We start from the raw sequence: 25,982 nt of genomic DNA, 5'->3' as shown, positions 1-25,982 counted from the left end.
TTCAGAAGAGCCGAGCTCTCTGATTGGCTCTGATGGCGGCGCGTAGGGGCGGACACGGCGGCAACGGGAGCCGGGCCAGGGATGTGGGCGAGGCCGAGGCCCAGGCCCCAGGTGTGTAAGTTCCGGAGCTGCAGAGCCCGGGCCTCGGCTGCAGCGGTGCCCCGGGCCGGGCTCCGGCCATGGCCCACGAGAGGATGGATCTGGAGTTGCCTGATCCGGCACCGACGGACGGCGGGTTGCGGCGATCCAACAGTGCGCCGATGATCAGCGGCCTGAGGTAAACGGCCACCCGTGGTGTCGAGGCTCCCTTCTCCCAGCCGGGTGGTCCGGGAGGCCGGCTGCAGGTGGCGGCCTCTCTGACCCTGGAGATATGGATCTCACCCTCGGTGTCTCCTGTGGCGTCCGGGTCAGCTGGGGGAGAGGACCCGGTTCTGAGGCCGTAGGAAGGTGGGTTTGGCCGAGGACTGGAGGGGAAGGGCTACCGTGGTCTGGAGCGGAGAAGAGAGACGGTAGAGACTGCAGAAAGAACGGGCGTAAAGTGAGTGTACTTGTGGCGCAGCAGGGACACACAGAATGCTGCAGGAACCCCGCAGGCCGGGTAGCGTTCATGGGAATGAGCGAATAGTCGATGTTTCGGGCCGAGACGGAAGTTTCTGGTTACGGTCTTGGAGTATGATGCAGATCGAACAGTTCTGTGTGGTAAACGGCTATCCAAACATGCTACGAGCCTCCAGTTGTTGGAGACGAGAGCCGGAGGAATGCAGATTAGAATATTATTGGACATCGAGTGCAAAGCACTGTTGGTTTATTATTGTCACATCTGCTGTTTGTCAAACCAAATCATTACATAGTGCATTGTGTTGGAGTAAGGTAAAACAATAAACCAATATAAAAGTTTCAGCTACAGTGAAAGTGCGCTGCAGGTAGTACAGTGTAAGGTCTAATATTGATTGGCACCTGATTAGTTCCAAGGGTTTAGATGGGACGGAATTTGTTAAATGTGCCCAGGACGGACCTGTCACAGTATGTTGACAGGCTGACTCGGAGGAATGCCATACTAGATCTAGTACTAGGTAATGAACCTGGTCAGGTCACAGATCTCTCAGTGGGTGAGCATCTGGGGGACAGTGACCACCGCTCCCTGGCCTTCAGCATTATCATGGAAAAGGATAGAATCAGAGGGGACAGGAAAATTTTTAATTGGGGAAGGGCTAATTATGAGGCTGTAAGGCTAGAACTTGCGGGTGTGAATTGTGATGATGTTTTTGCAGGGAAATGTACTATGGATATGTGGTCAATGTTTAGAGATCTCTTGCAGGATGTTAGGGATAAATTTGTCCCGGTGAGGAAGATAAAGAATGGTAGGGTGAAGGAACCATGGGTGACAAGTGAGGTGGAAAATCTAGTCAGGTGGAAGAAGGCAGCATACAGGAGGTTTAGGAAGCAAGGATCAGATGGGTCTATTGAGGAATATAGGGTAGCAGAAAGGAGCTTAAGAAGGGGCTGAGAAGAGCAAGAAGGGGGCATGATAAGGCCTTGGTGAGTAGGGTAAAGGAAAACCCCAAGGCATTCTTCAATTATGTGAAGAACAAAAGGATGACAGGAGTGAAGGTAGAACCGATTAGAGATAAAGGTGGGAAGATGTGCGTGGAGGCTGTGAAAGTGAGCGAGGTCCTCAATGAATACTTCTCTTTGGTATTCTCTAATGATAGGAAACTTGATGACAGTGAGGACAATATGAGTGAGGTTGATGTTCTGGAGCATGTTGATATTAGGGTAGAGGAGGTGATGGAGTTATTAAAATACATTAGAACAGATCAGTCCCCAGGGCCTGACGGAATATTCCCCAGACTGCTCCACAAGGTGAGACAAAAGATTGCTGAGCCTCTGGCTAGGATCTTTATGTTCTCGTTGTCTACGGGAATGGTACCGAAGGATTGGAGGGAGGCGAATGTTGTCCCCTTGCTCAAAAAAGGTAGTAGGGATAGTCCGGGTAATTATAGACCAGTGAGCCTTACGTCTGTGGTGGGAAAGCTGTTGGAAAAGATTCTTAGAGATAGGATCTATGGGCATTTAGAGAATCATGGTCTGATCAGGGACAGTCAGCATGGCTTTGTGAAGGGCAGATTGTGTCTAACAAGCCTGATAGAGTTCTTTGAGGAGGTGACCGGGCATATAGATGAGGGTAGTGCAGTGGATGTGATCTATATGGATTTTAGTAAGGCATTTGACGAGGTTCCACACGGTAGGCTTATTCAGAAAGTGAGAAGGCATGGGATCCAGGGAAGTTTGGCCAGGTGGATTCAGAATTGGCTTGCCTGCAGAGGGTCATGGTGGAGGGAGTACATTCAGATTGGAGGGTTCACAAGGATCTGTTCTGGGACCTCTACTTTTCGTGATTTTTATTAACGACCTGGATGTGGGGGTAGAAGGGTGGGTTGGCAAGTTTGCAGATGACACAAAGGTTGGTGGTGTTGTAGATAGTGTAGAGGATTGTCGAAGATTGCAGAGAGACATTGATAGGATGCAGAAGTGGGCTGAGAAGTGGCAGATGGAGTTCAACCCAGAGAAGTGTGAGGTGGTACACTTTGGAAGGACAAACTCCAAGGCAGAGTACAAAGTAAATGGCAGGATACTTGGTAGTGTGGAGGAGCAGAGGGATCTGGGGTTGCATGTCCACAGATCCCTGAAAGTTGCCTCACAGGTGGATAGGGTAGTTAAGAAAGCTTATGGGGTGTTAGCTTTCATAAGTCGAGGGATAGAGTTTAAGAGTCGTGATGTAATGATGCAGCTCTATAAAACTCTGGTTAGGCCACACTTGGAGTACTGTGTCCAGTTCTGGTCACCTCACTATAGGAAGGATGTGGAAGCATTGGAAAGGGTACAGAGGAGATTTACCAGGATGCTGCCTGGTTTCGAGAGTATGCATTATGATCAGAGACTAAGGGAGCTAGGGCTTTACTCTCTGGAGAGAAGGAGGATGAGAGGAGACATGATAGAGGTGTACAAGATATTAAGAGGAATAGATAGAGTGGATAGCCAGCGCCTCTTCCCCAGGGCACCACTGCTCAATACAAGAGGACATGGCTTTAAGGTAAGGGGTGGGAAGTTCAAGGGGGATATTAGAGGAAGGTTTTTTATTCAGAGAGTGGTTGGTGTGTGGAATGCACTGCCTGAGTCAGTGGTGAAGGCAGATACACCAGTGAAGTTTAAGAGACTACTAGACAGGTATATGGAGGAATTTAAGGTCGGGGGGGGGTCATATGGGAGGCAGGGTTTGAGGGTCGGCACAACATTGTGGGCTGAAGGGCCTGTACTGTGCTGTACTATTCTAAGGTCATTATCTTAGTGTATACAAAAGGCCGTAGGGAGGTGGAGATTGGGCAAGGGCTGGAGAGGAATGGCTACTGGGGTCTGGAGTAGACAGTGGCTGTAGAGACAGTAGAGGCTGCAGAAAGAACAGGCACGATGCGAGTCCACTTGTGTTGAGACTAGACAGAAGGTTCTTAGGAAATTGGAAGGTTTAAAGGTAGATAAGTCACCTGGACCAGATAGTGTGCACCTGGAGTTTTGGAAGAGGGTGCTGAAGAGATTGTGGAGGGATTAGTAATGACCTTTCAAGATACTGGAAAAGGCTCGAAAATTGCAAATGTCACTCCACTCTTCAAGTAAGGAGAGAGGCAGAAGAAAGGAAACTATAGACCAGTTAGTCTGACCTCTGTGGTTGGGAAGATGCTGGAGTTGATTATTAAGGATGAGGACTCATGGTACTGTATTTGGAGGCAGACAATAAAATAGGCTGTCATCAGCGTGGTTCCACAAGGGAAGTTTGAGAGCCCTTTGCAACTACCTGGTTTTCTGCAAAAATTACTCATAAAATGTGGTCTGAATTTCATCTGTCACTGATAGACAAACATAATCTGCCTAAATGAATAACACAACAATTGTATGATTTGTGTCTTTATTGAATACATTGTTTAATCATTCACGGTCCAGACTGGAAAATGTACGTGAACCTTTGCACTTAATAACTGGTAGAACCTCCTTTAGCCACAATAACATCCACCAAACATTTTCTATAGCTGCTGAGCAGACTTGCACAACAACAAGGAGGAATTTTAGACGATTCCTCCATACAAATCTACAAACATTTGTATTTCAGTTCATTAATATTTCTGGGGTACCTTACATGAACAGCTCTCTTCAGGTCATGCCACAGCATCTCAATTGAATTAAGGTCTGGACTCTGACTTGGCCATTCCAAAACTTCTTGTGTTTTTGATCATTGTCTTGTTGCATCATCCAGCTTCTATTAAGCTTCAGGTGATGGACTGCTACCCTGACATTCTCCTGTAAAATGTCTTGATTAATTTTGAATTAATTTTTCCTCAACGATTGCAAGTTGTCCAGGCCCTGAGGCAGCAAAACAGCCCCAAACCATGATTCCCCTACTACCATGTTTCACAGTTGGGATGAGGTTTTGGTATTATTACAAACATAGCAGTGTGCATTTCTGCCAGACAGTTCAACTTTTGTGGTATCTGTCCACAGAACATTGTTTCAGAGGCGTTGTAGAACATTCAGGTGGCTTTTTGCAAACTTGAGACTTCCAGCAATGTTTTGTTTGGAGAGCAGTGGTTTTCTTGTGGTGTCCTTCCATGAACACCATTCTTGTTCAGTATTTTTCTTATAGCGGACACAAGAACAGAGGCTTTAGCAAGTTCTAGAGATCTCTGCAGATCTTTTGCTATTATCCTTGGGTTCTCTTTGACCCAACATTGAACATTGTGCTGTCGGTGCGATCTTTGCAGGACATCCACTCTTGATGAGAGTAGCAACAGTACTGAGTTTCCTCCATTTGTCGACAATTTCTCTGACTGTGGACTGATGAACACTCAGCTCTTTAGAAATACTTTTGTAACCTTTTCCAGCTTCAAGCATCTCCATAATTCTTCTAAGATTCTCTGGAAATTGTTTTGATTGAAGCATGCTGCACATAATCAGATCTTTCTTGAGAATAGCAGGCTCTGTCTGTGAGCTGACTTCGTGTGTCTTTTTTCTAGGACAGGGCACCTCTACAACCCACACTCATCTCAGTGATTGGAACACCTGACTCCAAATAGCTTTTGTAGAAGGCATTGCCCCAGAGGTTCACATACTTTTTTTGAACCTAGACTATGATTGTTTAAATGGTGCACTTAGTATTGACCAGAAGAAGTACAATTGTTTATGTGTTTTTAATTTAGGCATTTTGTGTTTGTCTGTTATTGTGACTTAGATAAAGATCAGATCACATTTTGAGTAATTAATGCAGAAAACTGGGTAATAGCAAAAGGTTCACAAACTTTCTTGCAATTGTATATTCCTGTTAGAAGAAATTGATGGATTTTTGTGGCAACGTTTGCAGGTGATACGAAGGTAGTGCTGAGGAAGCAATGCGTTTGCAAAAGGTCTTGGACAAGTTGGAAGAATGGGCAAAAAAGTGGCAAATGGAATACAATGTTACGAAATGTATGATGATGCATTTTGGTGGAAGGAACTAAAGTGCAGATTATTATCCAAATGGGGAGAAAATTCAAACATCAGAGGTAAAAAAAGGGACTTGCGAGTCCTTGTGCAAGGCTCCCAAAAAGTTAGTTTACATGTTGAGCCTGTGAGAAAGAAGACAAGTGCAATGTTTGCATTAATTTCAAGGGAATAGAATATAAAAGCAAAGAGATGCTGAGCCTTTATAAGACACTGGTCAGACCGCACTTGGAGTATTGTCAACAGTTTTGGGCCCCAAATCTCAGAAAGGATGTGTTGTCATTGGAGAGAGTCCAGCGGAGGTTCACGAGGATGATTCTAGGAATGAAAGGATTAACATACGTGGAGCGTTTGGCAGCTTTGGGCCTAAACTCATTGGAATTTAGAAGAATAGTGGGTTGGGATCTCTTTAGCCAGAGAGTAGTGACTGTGGAACGCTCTGCCACAGACAGCTGCGGAGGTGAAGTCCGTGGGTATATTTAAAGTGAAAGTTAATAGTTTCCTGATTGGTCAGGGCATCAAAGGTTATGGCAAGAAGGCAGATTTTTTGGGTTGAGTGGGATCTGGGATCAGCCGTGATGGAATGGTGGAGCAGACTGTATGGGCTGAATGGCTGAATTCTGCTCCCATGTCTTGTGGTCTAAGGGAGGGTGGGCTTGGAAAGGTAAGAGAACTTTGAATGTCCAGAGAGGCTGATGAATATAGTCTAGAAGAGAAAGGAAATGTATGCAAAGTTTCAGAAATTTGGATGAAATAAAGCACTTGAGTATAAAGAAACCAGAAAAGAACTAAAGAAGGGAATTAGGAAAGCTAGGAGGGGCCATGAAATGCCCTTGGCAAGTCGGATTAAGGTGAATCCCAAGGCATTCCATATGTACATCAAGAGCAAGAGGATAACTAGGGAGAGGGTGGGACCTCTCAGATAGTAATCTGCCTTCCTGTTCTTGCCACCAAAGTGGATAACCTCACATTTATCCACATTAAACTGCATCTGCCATGCATCTGCCCACTCACTCAGCCTGTCCAAGTCACCCTGCATTCTCATAACATCCTCCTCACATTTCACACTGCCACCCAGCTTTGTGTCATCTGCACATTTGCTAATGTTACTTTTAATCCCTTCATCTAAATAATTAATGTATATTGTAAATAGCTGCGGTCCCAGCACCGAGCCTTGCGGTACCCCACTAGTCACTGCCTACCATTCTGAAAGGGACCCGTTAATCCCTGCTCTTTATTTCCTGTCTGCCAACCAATTTCCTATCCATGTCAGTACCCTACCCCCAATACTATGTGCCCTAATTTTGCCTTCTAATCTCCTATGTGGGACCTTATCAAAGGCTTTCTGAAAGTCCAGGTACATTACATCCACTGGCTTTCCCATGTCCATTTTCATAGTTATATCCTCAAAAAATTCTAGAAGATTAGTCAAGCATGATCTCCCCTTCATAAATCCATGCTGACTCGGACCGATCCTGTTACTGCTATCCAAATGAGCCACTAATTTCATCTTTTATAATTGACTCCAGCATCTTCCCCACCACTGATGTCAGGCTAACTGGTCTATAATTCCCTGTTTTCTCTCTCCCTCCTTTCTTAAAAAGTGGGATAACATTAGCTACCCTCCAATCCACAGGAACTGATCCTGAATCTAGAGAACATTGGAAAATGTTTACCAATGCGCCCACGATTTCTAGAGCCACCTCCTTAAGTACCCTGTGGTGCAGACTATCAGGCCCTGGGGATTTATCAGCCTTCAGTTTTATCAGTCTATCCAACACGATTTTCTGCCTAATGTGAATTTCCTTCAGTTCCTCCGTTACCCTAGGTCCTTTGGCCACTATTACATCTGGGAGATTGTTTGTGTCTTCACTAGTGAAGACTGATCCAAAGTACCTGTTCAACTCGTCTGCCATTTCCTTGTTCCCCATAATAAATTCACCCGTTTCTGTCTTCAAGGGCCCAACTTTGGTGTTAACTAATTTTTTCCTCTTCCTAAAGAAGCTTTTTCCATCCTCCTTTATATTCATGGCTAGCTTACCTTCGTACCTCATCTTTTCTCCCTTTTTAGTATTGCCTTTTTAGTTACTTTCTGTTGCTCTTTAAAAGTTTCCCAATCCTCTGGCTTGCCGCTCATGTTTGCTATGTTATACTTCTCTTTTATTTTTATACTGTCCTTGACTTCCCTTGTCAGCCACAGTCGCCCCTTACTCCCCTTAGAATCTTTCTTCCTCTTTGGAATGAACTGATCCTGCACCTTCTGTATTATTCCCAGAAATACCTGCCATTGTTAGATTCAGAACTTCTTTGCACTTAGAAGACGGTAGTGGTTGAAGGGACTTATTTGAGTTGGAGGTCGGTAATTAGTGGGGTTTCACAGGGATCTTTGCTGGGACCGCTACTGTTTATGATATTTATAGATGATCTGGATGGACAGATGATCTAGATAGGTGGGTTAGTAAGCTTGTGGATGTTATTGGGATTGGTGGAGATGTGGATAGTGTAGAAAATTAGCAAAGAATACAGCACGATATAGATCAGTTGCAGATATGGCTTGAGAAATGGCAGATGGAGTTTAACCCAGATAAATGTGACGTGTTGCACCTTGGTAGGGTAAATGCAAAGAGACAGTACACTTAACTGTCTTGCAAGATCCCTAACAGTGTTGCTGAGCAGAGAGATCTTGGGATCCAAGTTCGTAGTTCCTTGAAAGTGGCTACACAGTTCGATACAGTTAAGAAGGCTTATGGAACACTTGTTTTTATTAGTTGAGACATTGAGTTCAAAGGTCAGGAGTTTATGTTGCAACTTTATAAAACTCTGGTTAGGCCACATCTGGAGTAGTGCATAAAGTTCTGGCTGTCCCACTATCAGAAGGAAGTTGAGTCTTTGGAGAGAGTGCAGATGAGGTTTATCAGTTTGCTGCCTGGTTTAGAGGGCATTTGCCATCAGGAGAGGCTGGATAAACTTGGGTTGTTATCCCTGGAGCACCGGAGGCTGAAGGGAGATGTGATAGAGGTTTACAAGATTATGGGAGGCACAGAGATTATCTGTTTCCAGAGTTGAAATATCTATCGCCAGAGGGCATGTATTGAAGGTGAGAGGTGTAGGTTTGAGGGAGATGTGAGGGGAAGTTTTTTACTCGGAGACGTGGATGCCTGGAATGTGCTGCCTGGTGTGGTAGTAGAAGCAAATAGTTGGTTCGGCACACTAAAGGCCTGTCCCTGTGCTGTACTGTCCCATGTTCTAAGATTTGTTTGACAGTTTTTCACTGATTCTGGTTATTATTCTGTAGATTTATTGAATCTACAGAAGGAAATGGATCTCAGGGTTGTAGATGGTGACTTTTATGTGCTGTGATAAGTAAAGGTTGTGGACACAGTAGATGTGAGTGAAGTTGTCCGTGCTGATTCAGGAGCCTGGTGGATGGAGGGTTATAACTGTTCCTGAACCTGGTGGTGTGGGACCTAAGGCTCCTGTACCTCCTTCCTGATGGCAACAGTGAAGAAAGAGCAGGGTGATATCGAGGCATAGGACTTGAAGCTTATTGATTAGATTCGAGGGGATGGACATATTGAACACTGTGCTGTTTTCAAGGAAGGGCATCCTGATGTTTCACAGTCCGGGTGTTCCAGGGTTGCGTGAAGTGCCATCTCCTGTTGATCGGGTGAGACAAAGGGCAAATTAGAGTGGATCCAAGGCACCCCTTGGGCAGGAATTGATATGTTTCATGACCAACCTTTCAAAGTACTTTCAAAAAGGTCTGAATGTCCCAATCTCTGAATTCCTCACAGTGCTGTGTGTGAGCAGAATAGGACAGTGAAGTAAATTAAGACCATGAGACGTAGGAGCAGAATTAGGCCATTTGGCCCATCATGTCTGCTCTGCCATTTAATCATGTCTGATCCTTTTGTCACCTCCTCAGCCCCACTCCCGAGCTTTCTTCCCGTAACCTATGCTGCCATGTCCAATCAAGAACCTATCAAACTCGGCCCTAAGTACACCCAACAACCTGGACTCCACAGCTTCATGTGGCAAAAAATTCCTCAATTTCACCACCCTCTGGCTAAAGAAATTTCTCCGCATTTCTGTTTTAAATGGACGCACATCTATCTTGAGGCAGTGCCCTCTTGTCCGAGACTCCCCCACCATGGGAAACATCCTTTCTACATCTGCTCTGTCTAGGCCTTTCAACTTTCGAAAGATTTCAATGAGGACCCCCCCCCACCCCCATCTTTCTAAATTCCAGCGAGTACAGACCCAGAGCTGTCAAATGTTCCTCATATGATAACCTTTTCATTACTGGAGTCATCCTTGTGAACCTCCTCTGAACCCTCTCCAATGCCGACACATCTTTTCTAAGGTGAGGAGCCCAAAACTGTTCCCAGTACTTAAGATGAGGCCACATCAGTGCCTTTCAAGCCTCAGCGTCACATTGCTGTCTTGTATTCTCAGCCTCTTGAAACGCATAGTAACATTGTATTTGCGAATCTTAAAAAAATTATTGGATAATGAGATAGGTAAAGACTGAAAAAAATACTGAAATCTTGGCATTATCTTCATTTTTATACCATTTACCCTGCCCATCAGTGTGAGGGAAGGGTTATCCACCTACATAGGTCCTCCTCGACATTCCACAGCAGGGGGAGATAATTAAGTTTATAAAGGTCATCCAAATTACGATTAAACTTAATCCCCAGATATTTCATGTTGAATTTAACTCATCAAAGAATGGGGAAAGATTCTGGGGATGGATTCCCTCTAGACCCAGAATTGTTTCTTCTGGGGAACTTAGTTTTGAAAGTTAACCTCCCCAAGAATAAATCCAAATTTATTAAAATTGCGTTGTCAGTGGCCAGGAAGCGCATAGCGGTAACATGGAAATCCGATTCCCTTGTACATGTTGATCGTTGGAATAAAGAAATGCAAAGTTGTATACCCCTTGAGAAGATTACTTCTACCCTTAGGAATGGATACACTGTGTTCATTGAGATTTGGCAACCATATTTGGATTACTTAAATGCCCAGATTGTTTAATCTATTTATTTTATTTTTTTTTAAATTAATATATCCCTTATTATAAGCTAGTTTCTTTAATTTGTATTTTAAACTGACTCTGAGAGCTGGATGCCAACTCTTTTTTTTTCTTCTCTCCTTTCTTTCCTCTGTCTTTTATGTTTTTCTCCCTCCTTTTTTCTAAATGCAGGGAGATGGTGTTGGGATAGGTGTTCTTTTTCTTTCTCTTGGACTTATTAATGTATTTGAATTAATTTTTTTTCAAAATGTATTGTATTAATTGAGTCCTTATATTTCTTCTTTAAAAATTAAATAAAATGTATTTTAAAAACTTTGTATTTGCCTTCCTCACCACCAACTCAACCTGCAATTTAAACTTTAGAATGTTTTACACAAGGACTCTCAAGACCCTTTGCATCTCAGATTTTTGGATTTTCTCCCTGTTTGGGAAATAGTTTGCACAATTATTTCTACTCCCAAAGTGCATGACCATGCATTTTCCAACATTGTATTTCATTTGCCACTTTCTTGCCCATTCTCCTAATCTGTCTGAGTCCTTCTACATCCTACCTGTTTCCTCAACACTACCTGCCCCTCCACCAATCTTGTATCATCTGCAAACTTGGCAACAAAGCCATATGTTCCATCATCTAAATCATTTATATACAGCATAAAAAGAAGTGGTTCCATCACTGAACCCTGTGGAACACTGGCAGTTAACCAGACAAGGATCCTCTTATTTCCTCTTGCCTTCTACCAGTCAGCCAGTGGTCTAACCTGTAATACCATGGGCTCTTAACTTGACAATCAGCCTCACATGGCACTTTGTCAAGGACCTTCTGAAAGTCCAAATATACCACACCCCCCCCCCACTGCATCCCCTTTATCTGTCCTACTTGTAATCTGCTCAAAGAATTCCAATAGGTTCGCCAGGCAGAATTTTCCCTTAAGGAAACTGTGCTGACTTTGTCCTACCTTGTTTGGTGTCACCAAGTACTCCATAACCTCATCCTTAACAACTGACTCCAATATCTTCGCAACAACCAAGGTCATGCTAACTGGTCTATAATTTCCTTTCTGCTGCCTTCCTCCTTTCTTAAAAAATGGAGTGACATTTGCAATTTTACAGTCCTCTGGCACCATGCCAGAGTCCAATAATTTTTGAAAGATCATTATTCATGCGTCCACAATCTCTATTGCTACTTCTTTCAGAACCCTAGGGTACAATTCATTTGGTCTGGGTGACTTGCGTACCCTTAGGTCTTTCAGCTTTTGAGCACCTTCTCCCTTGTAATAGTAATTGCACTCACTTCTCTTCCCTCAAACCCTTCAATATCTGGCGCACTGCTCGTGTCTTCCACAGTGAAGACTGATGAAAAATACTCATTTAGTTCATCTGCAATCTTCTTATCCCCTGTTATTATTTCTCCAGCCTCATTTTGTAGCGGTCCTATACCCATTCTTTCTTCTTTTATTTTTTACATATTTGAAAAAGCTTTTACTATCCACCTTGATATTGTTTGCTTTTATATTTCATCTTTTCCCTCCTAATGATTCTTTTACTTTGTAGGATTTTAAAAGCTTCCCAATCCTCTGTCTTCCCACTAATTTTTGCTTTGTTGTATGCCCTCATTTTTGCTTTTACATCAGCTTTGACTTCCCTTGTAAGCCGTAGTTGTGCATATATCCTGCATATTATTTTTCACAGGAACTCAAGCCATTGCTGCTCTGCCGGCAACTCCTTCCAATTTATTCTGATTAATGAGTGGTTGACTACGTTACAAGAAGGGCTTCATCCTCTTGAGTTGTTGAGACCCATTAAGACAGGTGGAGTTCAGAATCAGAATCAGTTTATTTTCACCGGCATGTATTATGAAATTTGTTAAACTTAGCAGCAGCAGCAATTAAACAAAATAAAATAATATCAATAATAAATAAGTTAATCAATTATAGCATACTATATTGAATAGATTAAAAATCATGTAAAAAAACAGAAATAATATATATTTTAAAAGTGAGGTAGTGTCCAAGGGTTCAATGTCCATTTAGGAATTGGATGGCAGAGGGGAAGAAGCTGTTCCTGAATCACTGAGTGTGTGCCTTCAGGCTTCTGTACCTCCTACCTGATGGCAACAGTGAGAAAAGGGCATGCCCTGGGTGCTGGGGGTCCTTAATAATGGACGCTACCTTTCTGAGACATCGCTCCCTGAAGATGTCCTGAGTTCTTTGTCAGCTAGTACCCAAGATGGAGCCGACTAAATTTACAACTTTCTTCAGCTTCTTTTGGTCCTGTGCAGTAGCCTACCCCCAATACCAGACAGGGATGCAGCCTGTCAGAATGCTCTCCATGGTACATCTATAGAAGTTTTTGAGTGTATTTGTTGACATGCCAAATCTCTTCAAACTCCTAATGAAGTATAGTCACTGTCTTGCCCTCTATATAACTGCATCAACATATTGGGACCAGGTTAGATCGTCAGAGATCTTGACAGCCAGGAACTTGAAACTGCTCACTCTCTCCACTTCTGATCCCTCTATGATGATTGGTGAGTGTTCCTTCGTCTTACCCTTCCTGAATTCCACAGTCAGCTCTTTTGTCTTACTGACGTTGAGTGCCAAGCTGTTGCTGTGGCACCACTCCATTAGTTGTTATATCTCACTCCTGTATGCCCTGTTGTCATCACCTGAGATTCTACCAACAATGGCTGTATCGTCAGCAAATTTGTAGATGGTGTTTGAGGTATGCCTAGCCACACATTCATGGGTATACAGACAGTAAAGTTTGTTCAAGGTGAATCCTGAGAGGATTCTGTTCAGTGCCTTGGTATGGGTGTGAAGGCTTTAAATTGGCACCAAGATGTGTACTGCATTATTGTAAAGATGCAAAAGAAAGTGTTAGGTGTGTAAAAATGATCCCTCACAGCTGGGAGAAGGGTAAGGTATGTAATTGTGTAGTGATTTACACTCTGAAGAAGTTGAAATAAACAGCCATGAGGGAATGAGATGAACTGGTGATAACAAACATGTCCCCAAAAAGATGATTGAGCTGGGCCTTTCGTGAACTGGCCTGTAAAATATTTGGCATCTGCTGTTGTCCTGTTGTGACAGTAGGCAAATTGGGGCAGATCTAAGACGCTTTTCAGGCAGGAGTTGGTATGTTTCATGACCTCCCTCGCAATTGACTTTGCTTTACAACAGCCTCACTACAGCGTATCTATCATTCGGTTCCATCTCTTGCTGTCTGATAATACTGCAGTGCATTCCTGTTAATTGGGCCATCTGTTAATCGGGGCAGCCACTTATTTGGATTAACTCTTAGAGGACAAAAACTTATCAAGAAGAGAGCCAGGATTCCCATTTATTTGGGACACTATGCCACTTAGTTGGGATAGAAGACTGTTGCGAACAGTTTCTCACTAGTGTCAGTCACGTGCACTTGTGTGTCTGATAGACTCACAGCTGTGCTTAGAGTTAACAGTTTTTAAATAGAGTCCGTTGTGTGTTTGTGTTCAAAAAGCAGTGATTTTTGTCATTGATAGTTGGTTAAAAATAGGCAGTAAAACAATGCAGAGCTCTTTTGCTCATTGCTTTCAAACATTCAGGCTTGGAGATGCCAGAAGCAGCCATTAGACGTTGTGGAACGAATAGTTAAGTATCCTCAGTTGCGTGTGCTTGTGTTATGTTATGTTATCTGGTTGGGCTGACAGATGCTGATTCAACCATCAGTGGGTTTTGATTTTTTTTAAAATTTTGACTTAATGCATGAAGGTAGACTGCTCTGTTGTTCATTTGCAATCAATCAGAAGAATACGACAGTGATTAATTCTTTGAATTGAATTGATTTTATTTCTTACATCCTTCACAGGAGGAGTAAAAATCTCCATGTTACGTCCGTCTAAATATGCAATGTGCAATCATAGTAATTTATAATAAATAGAACAGTCAATGTAATATAGAGTACACTCAAATCAGCGTCAGTTAATCTGATGTCCTGGTGGAAGAAGCTGTCCCAGAGCCTGTTGGTCCTGGCTTTTATGCTGCGGTACCATTTCCTGGATGATAGCAGCTGGAACAGTTTGTGATTGTGGTGACTTGGGTTCCCAATGATCCTATGGGCCCTTTTTGCACGCCTGTCTTTATAAATGTCCTGAATAGTGGGAAGTTCAAAACTACAGATGCACTGGGCTGTCCGCACCACTCCCTGCAGAATCCTGCGATTGAGGGAAGTACAGTTCCCGTACCAGCCAGTGATGCAGCCAGTCAGGATGCTCTCAATTGTGCCCCTGTAGAAAGTTCTTAGGACTTGTGGGCCCATATCAAACTTCCTGAATCGTCTGAGGTGAAAGAGGCTCTGTTGTGCCTTTTTCACCACACAGCTGGTGTGTACAGACCACATGAGGTCCTCGGTGATGTGGATGCTGAGGAGCTTAAAACTGTTCCCCCTCTCAACCCCAGATCCATTGATGTCAATAGGGGTTAGCCCATCTCCATTCCTCATGTAATCCACAAGCAGCTCCTTTGTTTTTGTGACATTCAGGAAGAGGTTGTTTTCTTGACACCACTGTGTCAGAGAGATGACTTCTTCCCTGTAGGCCACCTTGTTATTGTTTGAGATAAGGCCAATCAATATAGTGTTGTGTGGCACATTTTTTTGGTGACAACTATTAGGAAAAAATACAGTTTTATAACACTTTAGTAGTATTGGTAGTGTTCTAATTTGTTCTGTATTTCATTCAAATGCATAATTTGTCACTCAGTTAAACCGTAGTTTGTCTTTGTTATGCTTTTAAATTATTTCCATGGAACTTTCGCTAATTGGTGCTTCAGCTTAATTGGGCCAAAATGTACTGGTCCCAATATGCCTCAATTAACCAGAATCCACCGTACCCCTCATTCAGCTTCCATTGCCAGGTGTGTGTTAAGTGATTTCAGGGTGCTTGGAATGAGTATATTTGATGCTTTACCAGCAGATCATTGCTCGTTTGTGATGTCAGAGATTGTTACACAGCGACAAGCACTTAACACAACACTCAGTCTTTTTTTAATGTGGACGGCACCATGAACAATGGTCTCATGTTATTTATTGTGTGAAGTTTTGAAGAATGCGATGAAAGAATTTTTGGAAATAGACCCTGGGCTAAAAATTGAGTAAGTTATTCAATAGCTTGAGTGAATGGATTTCGGGATGGTCAAGAAGAGTGAACACTGAGGGGGATTTAGAAGGAGGATGGAAAGGATTGAGTGGGTGTAGGCAGTTAGCAGTGGAAAGATAAATGAGTATAGAACAATATTTCTGAATGAATGCAGGCTATGAAGGTGCAGCCAGTGATAATGCAATGTGGGTTTGTGATTGGAACTGACAGAAGGATGGGCTGCCAACAGCTACATGGTACTTAAGTTTAGAAGTAACACTTATTTTTGTTGAAGAACAGAGAAATGTACTTTGAGGAGGTACTTGTGGTTCTCGAGGTGAAAAAAATTGTCCTTTGATAGATTTAAGTTTTGATTGGGCTTATACTTGCACAACTCCAGAAAACAGATTTTTTTTTTATTGTGAGTGGCCTTGAAGATGACGATGTTTCAGAATAATCAATGTGGGAGGAATTGTGGGTCAGGCAGGAAAGCGTACCTGGGATCTGAGACCTGAGATCTGATCAGCTGTAAAGACTTTGAAATGACAAGGATAGCTTGAGAGAACAAACAGGGCTACTCTTTTAGTATTGTTTGCAAATGTATATCGAGAGTACTGGTGGGATAAGGTATGGGAGGGATTTACAGGTATCCAGGTTTCAGCTATGTTCACCTGAGTGAGCAAGGCTGGTGAGGGTTGAATAAGGTGATGGATCATAAGACATAGCAGAAGTAGGCTATTTGGACCATCAAGTCTACTCCACCATTCAATCTTGGTTGATACTTTTTTCCTCTCCTCAGCCCCACTCCTGAATTACTATCCAGAGAGTACAACCTTTTTGATTCTGCTATTTAATTTAGTCCCTAGCCGCTCGAATTCCCTGAGCAGAATCTCTTTCCTTGTTCTACCTATGTCGTTGGTACCCACATGGACTATGGCAACTGGAACTTCCCCTCCCACTGCAAATTCCTCTGCAGGTCAGACAAGATGTCCTGAACCTGGGCACCAGGCAGGCAGCACAGTCTTCGGGACACTCTATCCTCACGATAGAGAACTCTGTCTATTGCTCTGCCTATACTATCCCCAATTACCACTACATTTATCTTCTTTAACTCCTCTTGAATGGCTCCCTGAGCTATGGTGCCACAGTTAGGTTGCTCATCCTTCCTACAACCCTCACTTTCATCTACACAGGAAACAAGAATCTCAGACATGTTGGACAAACTCAAGAGCTGAGGCTCCTCCAGCACTGTTTCTTGGATCCCACTACCCGCCTCAGTCACAATCACATCCTCTTGTCCCTGACCATAGACTAAATTTGAGGCAGCTCATCTAATGGGTGTGACTACCTCCTGAAACAGAGATTCCAAGTAACTCTTTCCCTCCCTGATGTGCCGCAGTGTGTGAAGCTCAGATTCCAGGTCAACTTTGAGTCTGAGTTCCTTGAGCAGCCAACACCCACTGCAGATATTGTCACCAGGAACCACAATGGGGTCCACCAGCTCCCACGTCATGCAGATCACCTGGTCCTGCATCATCCCTACTTTAGCTGTAACTTAGTGACTTTTTATTCAGCCACTACAAAAACCTTATCTATTTACTCACCTGTGCCTCCCCGCCGAAGCCTCTTTGAGCCAAAGCCTCAAGTTCCCACTGCTACACTGGTCCACACACACATTGGCTGCCCTGCTCTGACCCCGCTTTACTTTTATTTGCTCCTCCTGATGAATCAGAATTGATTGGTCTGCTGCAAATGCGCCAAACCCCACGAAACACTCATTTTTTAAACTCTTCTCCCCGGCCTGTGCAAAGCCCTCTCTCTCTTTGAATCGACTGGTCCGCTGCTAATGCCTTTTCGATTGAGCTCCACTAATTTTAGTTGATTTGGGCAAGTGTTTTTGGGCTGTAGAAAACCTGAAGCAGACGAGTGTCATTTGGCTGTTCGGTTGTGTTTAGTTCCAGATTTGGGTAGGGGAGGTGGGGTTCAGGAGGAGGATCTGTGGCAAATTCTCACCCCTGGCCTTTGGACAATGTGGTGTGGGGTCCAGTGAGGATAAGATCAGTAATTCAGTGTTTGCAGTTTAAATGCAGTGTAGGCTAGAGGTTGCATTACATTTTAAATGGCAAGAAGTTTCAGTCCATGGGTTGCAGCATTTTGAAATTTCAAAACCACCTCCTGATTTCCAGATCTGCAGGCGGTGTTTCTGAGTGCTGGCTGGAAGCAGAAAGAAGCCAGGTACAGTCAGTACAGTTTTATTGGAATTCTGGCCAGTTTGAATTTTTCAGAGTGGGAAGTAACAAAGAGCGGTGTCTCTAATCTACATATATTTTAGTAATGTCTTTGGTAAGATCACTTGTGCATGACTGCTCAAAGTTTAGAGCCTTGGACTTTGTGGGAAGTTTGCAAATAGGATCCAAAACTAGCTTTGTGATGGAATGCAGAGGGTAAATGTGGAGAGTTATTTTTGCGATTAGGAGCCTGTTCTAGAGGTATTGGTGCTGAGACCCCAGCTGCCTATTCCATCAATGATTTAGATGTGAAAGGTGAGGTCTGAACTGTTTGCAGAAAATCGATGCTGTTGAGGGGCAGGACATTAGTATTTGGCCTCAGGGCAACAATGAATTGGTAAAATGGGGAAATCAGTGATGGATATAAATTAATCAGAGCAAACAATGTGTTGCATTTTCAGAGGGCCAAGGCTGGTGCATGCACAGTGACTGGAAGGGCCTCGGGGAGCGTAGGATGATGGACACTTTGGTTTACAAGTCCATCAAGGTGGCTGCACAGATGGTTAAGGCAGATGGGATACCAGCCTTTGTTAACATCTGCTTAGATTAGGGCTTCCAATATTGGGTCCATAGACCCCTTCGTTAATGGTAGGTGTTCATGGCATTAAAAAAGTCTGGGAACCTTGGCTTAGGTTAAGTTTATGATACAACTTTATCAAGCATTGGTTAGACCATAGGAAGAGTACTGTGTGCAGTTCAGATCTTCGATCTGTGGGAACGACATGATTACAGTGGAGATGGTGCAGAGGAGATTCCCCAGGTAGGAAACAGTGGAGAATGGGAAGGATTGGACAAGGGAAGAGAACAGAGTTGAGATATGAGGCGATAGATTAGTGGGGCCATAGCATGTGAGCAAGAGCCCTTTTTGTGAATGCTGGGTCAGAGACCGAAGTGGACGTTGTGAAGTTGGGGCACTTTCAGTTTGGAGGTGGTAGAAGGGAGATCTCCTGATGTGATGAGATCTGAGAGATGGTGGCCTGGTGTTTAATAGTGGTGTTGTGATCCAGGGGTTGGTACAAGGAAGTGTCTGCGAGCTGCCATTTGGCCTCAATAAGGTAGAGGTCACTCTACAGACCACAGAGGCTGTATCTACCCTTAGCTGCAGCATCAGAGTTCTAAGGAAGGGTCTCAGCATTGACTATCTCTGCCTTCACAGATGTTGACTGAAACTGCTGAACTCCTCCAGTGGCTTGTTGCTTGGGCATGGAATGCTTGACTGGGGGTGAGATGGTGGACAGGCTGTGTCTGCTTACTTTGAAGTGAATGAGGCTGAAGCTGAACTGAGTGAAATATACAGATAGGGTGAATCATAACAGCATGTCTAAAATGAGACTGAAGTTTAGAGAGGATCTGAGGAATTCTTTTCTCTGTTCGGCATCTGGAACTGCCTGAGCTGGTGGAAGCAATATGTGTAGTTAGATGTATGTGATTCACCAGTGCATAGATCAAGTGGACAGAAGGATCTGTTTCCCAGAGTTGAAATGTCTAGTACCAGAGGACATGAATTGAAGGGTGAGAAGGGGGTAGATTCGAGGGGGATGTGACATGTAAGGTTTTTACTCTGAGTGGTGGATGGATGGAATGCACTGCTTAGTACTGGTGATAGAAGCAAGTGCATTAGAGGCTTTTAAAAGACATTTGGATAGGAAGATGGAGGGATGTGGACGTGGTGTAGGTAGGGGGAGTAGGGTTTGGATGTTTTTGATTTGCTTTTCAGCTGGTTCAGAAGAACATTATGGGCCGAATGGCCTGTTCCTGTGCTGTACTCTTTGCTTTATGAAATTCTTATTTTTACATACATTCATGAAATAGGAAAAACAAAACCGTAAACAATGAATGACAGAAAACATTAGAACCCCAAAGCCCTCCTCCCACACTCAGGCAGCAGCAAAAGTATCAACCCTTCTCCCACTACCACCGTGCAAGCATCAACCCTTCTTGCACTACCACCGTGCAAGCATCAACCCTTCTCGCACTACCACCGTGCAAGCAAGACCCTTCTCCCACTACCCACCGTGCAAGCAAGACCAAAACCCACTACCCACCATGCAAGCATCAACCCTTCTCCCATTACCCACTGTGCAAGCAAGACCAAAACCCACTACCCACCGTGCAAACATCAACCCTTCTCCCATTACCCACTGTGTAAGCAAGACCAAAACCCACTACCCACCGTGCAAAAACTTACTCCTGACATCTCCTCTGTACCTACTTCCAAGCACCTTAAAACTGTGCCTTCTCATGTTAGCCATTTCAGCCCTGGGAAAAAGCCTCTGACTGTCCACACAATCAGTGTCTCTCATCATCTTATATACCTCTATTAGGTCGCCTCTCATCCTCCATCGCTCCAAGGGAAAAAGGCCGAGTTCACTCAACCTATTCTCATAACGCATGCTCCCCAATCCAGGCAACATCTTTGTAAATCTCCTCTGCACCCTTTCTATGGTTTTCACATCCTTCCTGTTGTGAGGTGACCAGAACTGAGTACAGTACTCCCAAGTGGGGTCTGACCAGGGTCCAATATAGCTGTAACATTACCTTTCGGCTCTTGAACTCAATTCCACGATTGATGAAGCCCAATGCACCGTATGCCTTCTTAACCACTGAGTCAGCCTGCACAGCAGCTTTGAGTGTCCTATGGACTTGGACCCCAAGATCCTTCTGATCCTCCACACTGCCAAGAGTCTTACCATTAATACTATATTCTGCCATCATATTTGACCTACCAAAATTAATCACCTCACATTTATCTGGGTTGAACTCCATCTGCCACTTCTCAGCCCAATTTTGTATCCTATCAATGTTGCGCTGTAACATCTGACAGCCCTCCACACTATCCACAACACCCCCAACCTTTGTGTCATCAGCAGATTTACTAACCCATCCCTCCACTTCCTCATCAAAGTCATTTATAAAAATCACGAAGAGAAGGGGTCCCAGAACAGATCCCTGAGGGACACCACTGGTCAGACCCCATGGAGAATATGACCTGTCTACAACCACTCTTTGCCTTCTGTTGGCATGCCATTTCTGGATCCACAAAGCAATGTGCCCTTGGATCCCATGCCTCTTTACTTTCTCAATAAGCCTTGCATGGGGTACCTTATCAAATGCCTTGCTGAAATCCATATACACTACATCTGCTCTACCATCATCAATGTGTTTACTTGCATCCTCAAAAAATTCAATCAGGCTTGTAAGGCCCAACCTGCCCTTGACAAAGCCATGCTGACTATTCCTAATCATATTATACCTCTCCAAATGTTCATAAATCCTGTCTCTCAGGAGCTTCTCCATCAACTTACCAACCACTGAAGTAAAACTCACTGGTCTATAATTTCCTGGGCCATCTCTACTCCCTTTCTTGAATAAGGGAACAACATCCGCAATCCACCAATCCTTCGGAACCTCTCCCGTCCCCATTGATGATGCAAAGATCATTGCCAGAGGCTCAGCAGTCTCCTCCCTCACCTCCCACAGTAGCCTGGGGTATATCTCGTATTGTCCCAGTGACTTATCCAACTTGATGCTTTCCAAAAGCTCCAGCACATCCTCTTTCTTAATGTCTATATGCTCAAGCTTTTCAGTTCACTGTAAGACATCCCTACAATCGCCCAGGTACTTTCCCGTAGTGAATACTGAAGCAAAGTATTCATTAAGTACCTCAGCTATCTCCTCCAGTTCCATACACACTTTTCCACTGTCACACTTGATTAGTCCTATTCTCTCATGTCGTATCCTCTTGCTCTTCACATACTTGTAGAATGCCTTGGGGTTTTCCTTAATCCTGCTCACCAAGGCCTTCTCATGGCCCCTTCTGGCTCTCCTAATTTCATTCTTAAGCTCCTTCCTGCTAGCCTTATAATTTTCTAGATCTCGATCATTACCTAATTTTTTTTAACCTTTCGTAAGCTTTTCTTCTTGACTAGATTTTCAATAGCCTTTGTACACCATGGTTCCTGTACCCTACCATCCCTTCCCTGTCTCATTGCAGAACACCACACAAATATCCCCTGAACATTTGCCACATTTCTGCCGTACATTTCCCTGAGAACATCTGTTCCCAATTTATGCTTTCAAGTTCCTTCCTGATAGATTCATATTTACCCTCACTCCAATTAAACGCTTTCCTAACTTGTCTGTTCCTGTCCCTCTCCAATGCAATGGTAGAGTTGTGATCACTATCTCCAAAATGATCTCCCACTGAGACACCTGACCAGGTTCATTTTCCAATACCAGATCAAGTACAGGCCATGGGAAACATCCTTTCCACATCTACTCTGAGTAGGCCTTTCAATATTCGAAAAGTTTGACTGAGATAGCCCCTCATCCTTCTGACTTCCAGTGAGTACAGACCCAGAGCCATCAAACATTCCTTGTATGATGACACTTTCATTTCTGGAATCATCCTTGTGAATCTCCTCTAGACCCTCTCCAATGCCAGCACATCTTTACTAAGATGAGGGGCCCAAAACTGTTCATAACACTGAAGGTGAGGCCTCACTAGGGCCTTATAAAGCCTCAGCATCACATCCCTGCTCTTGTGTTCCAGACCTCTTGAAATGAATGCTAACCTTGCATTTGCCTTCCTCACCACCGGCTCAACCTGCAAGTTAACCTTTGGTTGCTCTGCACAAGGACTCCCAAGTCCCTTTGCATAGAAACATAGAAAATAGGTGCAGGAGTAGGCCTTTAGGCCCTCGAGCCTGCACCGCCATTCAGTATGATCATGGCTGATCATCCAACTCAGAACCCTGTACCTGCCTTCTCTCCATACCCCCTGATCCCTTTAGCCACAGGGGCCATATCTAACTCCCTCTTAAATATAGCCAATGAACTGGCCTCAACTGTTTCCTGTGGCAGAGAATTCCACAGATTCACCACTCTCTGTGTGAAGAAGTTTTTCCTCATCTCGGTCCTAAAAGGCTTCCTCTTTATCCTCAAACTGTGACCCCTCGTTCTGGACTTCCCCAACATCGGGAACAATCTTCCTGGATCTAGCCTGTCCAATCCCTTTAGGATTTTATATATTTCAATAAGATCCCCCCTCAATCTTCTAAATTCCAGAGAGTATAAGCCTAGTTGATCCAGTCTTTCATCATATGAAAGTCCTGCCATCCCAGGAATCAATCTGGTGAACCTTCTTTGTACTCCCTCTATGGCAAGGATGTCTTTCCTCAGATTAAGGGACCAAAACTGCACACAATATTCCAGCTGTGGTTTCACCAAGGCCTTGTACAACTGTAGTAGAACCTCCCTGCTCCTGTACTTGAATCCTCTTGCTATGAATGCCAGCATACCATTCGCCTTTTTCACCGCCTGCTGTACCTGCATGCCCAATTTCAATGACTGGTGTATAATGACACCCAGGTCTCGTTACACCTCCCCTTTTCCTAATCGGCCACCATTCAGATAATAATCTGTTTTCCTGTTTTTGCCACCAAAGTGGATAACTTCACATTTATCCACATTAAATTGTATCTGCCATGAATTTGCCCACTCACCTAACCTATCCAAGTCACCCTGCATCCTCTTAGCATCCTCCTCACAGCTAACACTGCCGCCCAGCTTCGTGTCATCTGCAAACTTGGAGATGCTGCATTTAATTCCCTCATCTAAGTCATGAATATATATTGTAAACAACTGGGGTCCCAGCACTGAGCCTTGCGGTACCCCACTAGTCACTGCCTGCCATTCTGAAAAGGTCCCACTCTTTGCTTCCTGTCTGCCAACCAATTCTCTATCCACATCAATACCTTACCCCCAATACCGTGTGCTTTAAGTTTGCACACTAATCTCCTGTGTGGGACCTTGTCAAAAGCCTTTTGAAAATCCAAATATACCACATCCACTGGTTCTCCCCTATGCACTCTACTAGTTACATCCTCAAAAAATTCTATGAGATTCGTCAGACATGATTTTCCTTTCACAAATCCATGCTGACTTTGTCCGATGATTTCACCGTTTTCCAAATGTGCTGTTATCACATCTTTGATAACTGACTCCAGCATTTTCCCCACCGCTGATGTTAGGCTAACCGGTCTATAATTCCCTGGTTTCTCTCTCCCTCCTTTTTTAAAAAGTGGGGTTACATTAGCCACCCTCCAATCCTCAGGAACTAGTCCAGAATCTAAAGAGTTTTGAAAAATTATCACTAATGCATCTGCTATTTCTTGGGCTACTTCCTTAAGCACTCTGGGATGCAGACCATCTGGCCCTGGGGATTTATCTGCCTTTAATTCCTTCAATTTACCTAACACCACTTCCCTACTAACATGTATTTCCCTCAGTTCCTGCATCTCACTGGACCCTCTGTCCGGAAGATTATTTATGTCCTCCTTAGTGAAGACAGAACCAAAGTAGTTATTCAATTGGTCGGCCATGTCCTTGCTCCCCATAATCAATTCACCTGTTTCTGTCTGTAGGGGACCTACATTTGTCTTAACCAATCTTTTTCTTTTCACATATCTATGAAAGCTTTTACGGTCAGTTTTTATGTTCCCTGCCAGTTTTCTCTCATAATCTTTTTTCCCCTTTCTGATTAAGCCCTTTGTCCTCCTCTGCTGGACTCTGAATTTCTCCCAGTCCTCAGCTGAGCCACTTTTTCTGGCTAATTTGTATGCTTCTTCTTTGGAGTTGATACTATCCCTAATTTCTCTTGTCAGCCACGGGTGCACTACCTTCCTTGATTTATTTTTTTGCCAAACTGGGATGAACAATTGTTGTAGTTCATCCATGCGATATTTAAATGCTTGCCATTGCATATCCACCATCAACCCTTTAAGTGTCATTTGCCAGCCTATCTTAGCTAATTCACATCTCATACCTTCAAAGTTACCCTTCTTTAAGTTCAGAACCTTTGTTTCTGAATTAACTGAGTCACTCTCCATCTTAATAAAGAATTCCACCATATTATGGTCACTCTTACCCAAGGGGCCTCTCACGACAAGATTGCTAATTAACCCTTCCTCATTGCTCAATACCCAGTCTAGAATAACCTACTCTCTCGTTGGTTCCTCGACATGTTGGTTCAAAAAACCATCCCTCATGCATTCCAAGAAATCCTCTTCCTCAGCACCCTTACCAATTTGGTTCACCCAATCTATATGTAGATTGAAGTCACCCATTATAACTGCTGTTCCTTTATTGCACACATTTCTAATTTCCTGTTTAATACCATCCCCAACCTCACTACTACTGTTAGGTGGCCTGTACACAACTCCCACCAGCGTTTTCTGCCCCTTAGTGTTATGCAGCTTTACCCATATCGATTCCACATCCTCCCGGCTAATGTCCTCCCTTTCTATTGCGTTAATCTCCTCTCTAACCAGCAATGCTATCCCACCTCCTTTTCTTTCATGTCTATCCCTCCTGAATATTGAATATCCCTGAATGTTGAGCTCCCATCCTTGGTCACCCTGGAGCCATGTCGCTGTGATCCCAACTATATCATATTCATTAATAACAATCTGCACTTTTAATTCATCCACCTTGTTACGAATGCTCCTTGCATTGATACACAAAGCCTTCAGGCTCGCTTTTACAACACTCTTAGCCCTTATACAATTATGTTGAAAAGTGGCCCTTTTTGATTTTTGCCCTGGATTTGCCGGCCTGCCACTTTTACTTTTCACCTTACTACTTTTTGCTTCTACCCTCATTTTACACTCCTCTGTCTCTCTGCACTGGTTCCCATCCCCCTGTTTTGAAGTAACCTCCTCTCGCCTAGCCTCTTTAATTTGATTCCCACCCCACAACCATTCTAGTTTAAAGTCACCTCAGTAGCCCTTGCAAATCTCCCTGCCAGGATATTGGTCCCCCTAGGATTCAAGTGTAACCCGTCCTTTTTGTACAGGTTACACCTGCGCCAAAGGAGGTCCCAATGATCCAAAAACTTGAATCCCTGCCCCCTGCTCCAATCCCTCAGCCACGCATTTATCCTCCCCCTCATTGCATTCCTGCTCTCACTGTCGCGTGGCACACGCAGTAATCCCGAGATTACTACCTTTGCGGTCCTTTT

The 25,982-nt window shown here is 43.9% G+C and overlaps 1 protein-coding gene across 1 annotated transcript in view; it reads left to right on the top strand.

Annotated features, from left to right (window-relative positions):
- pabir2 (PABIR family member 2) overlaps window positions 1-25,982 on the top strand; it is a 169,221-nt gene continuing 143,239 nt past the window's right edge. Inside the window, exon 1 of the mRNA XM_063061201.1 lies at window positions 1-277. Within this exon, the coding sequence (XP_062917271.1) occupies window positions 180-277 (98 nt within the window). The 5' untranslated portion in view covers window positions 1-179. The remainder of the gene's footprint in view (window positions 278-25,982) is intronic.

Source organism: Mobula hypostoma, chromosome 10 (genome assembly GCF_963921235.1).
Source record: "Mobula hypostoma chromosome 10, sMobHyp1.1, whole genome shotgun sequence".
Classification (NCBI taxonomy): domain Eukaryota; kingdom Metazoa; phylum Chordata; class Chondrichthyes; order Myliobatiformes; family Myliobatidae; genus Mobula; species Mobula hypostoma.
Note: the sequence above shows the minus strand (reverse complement) of the source record. Positions and strands in the feature narration are given on the sequence as shown.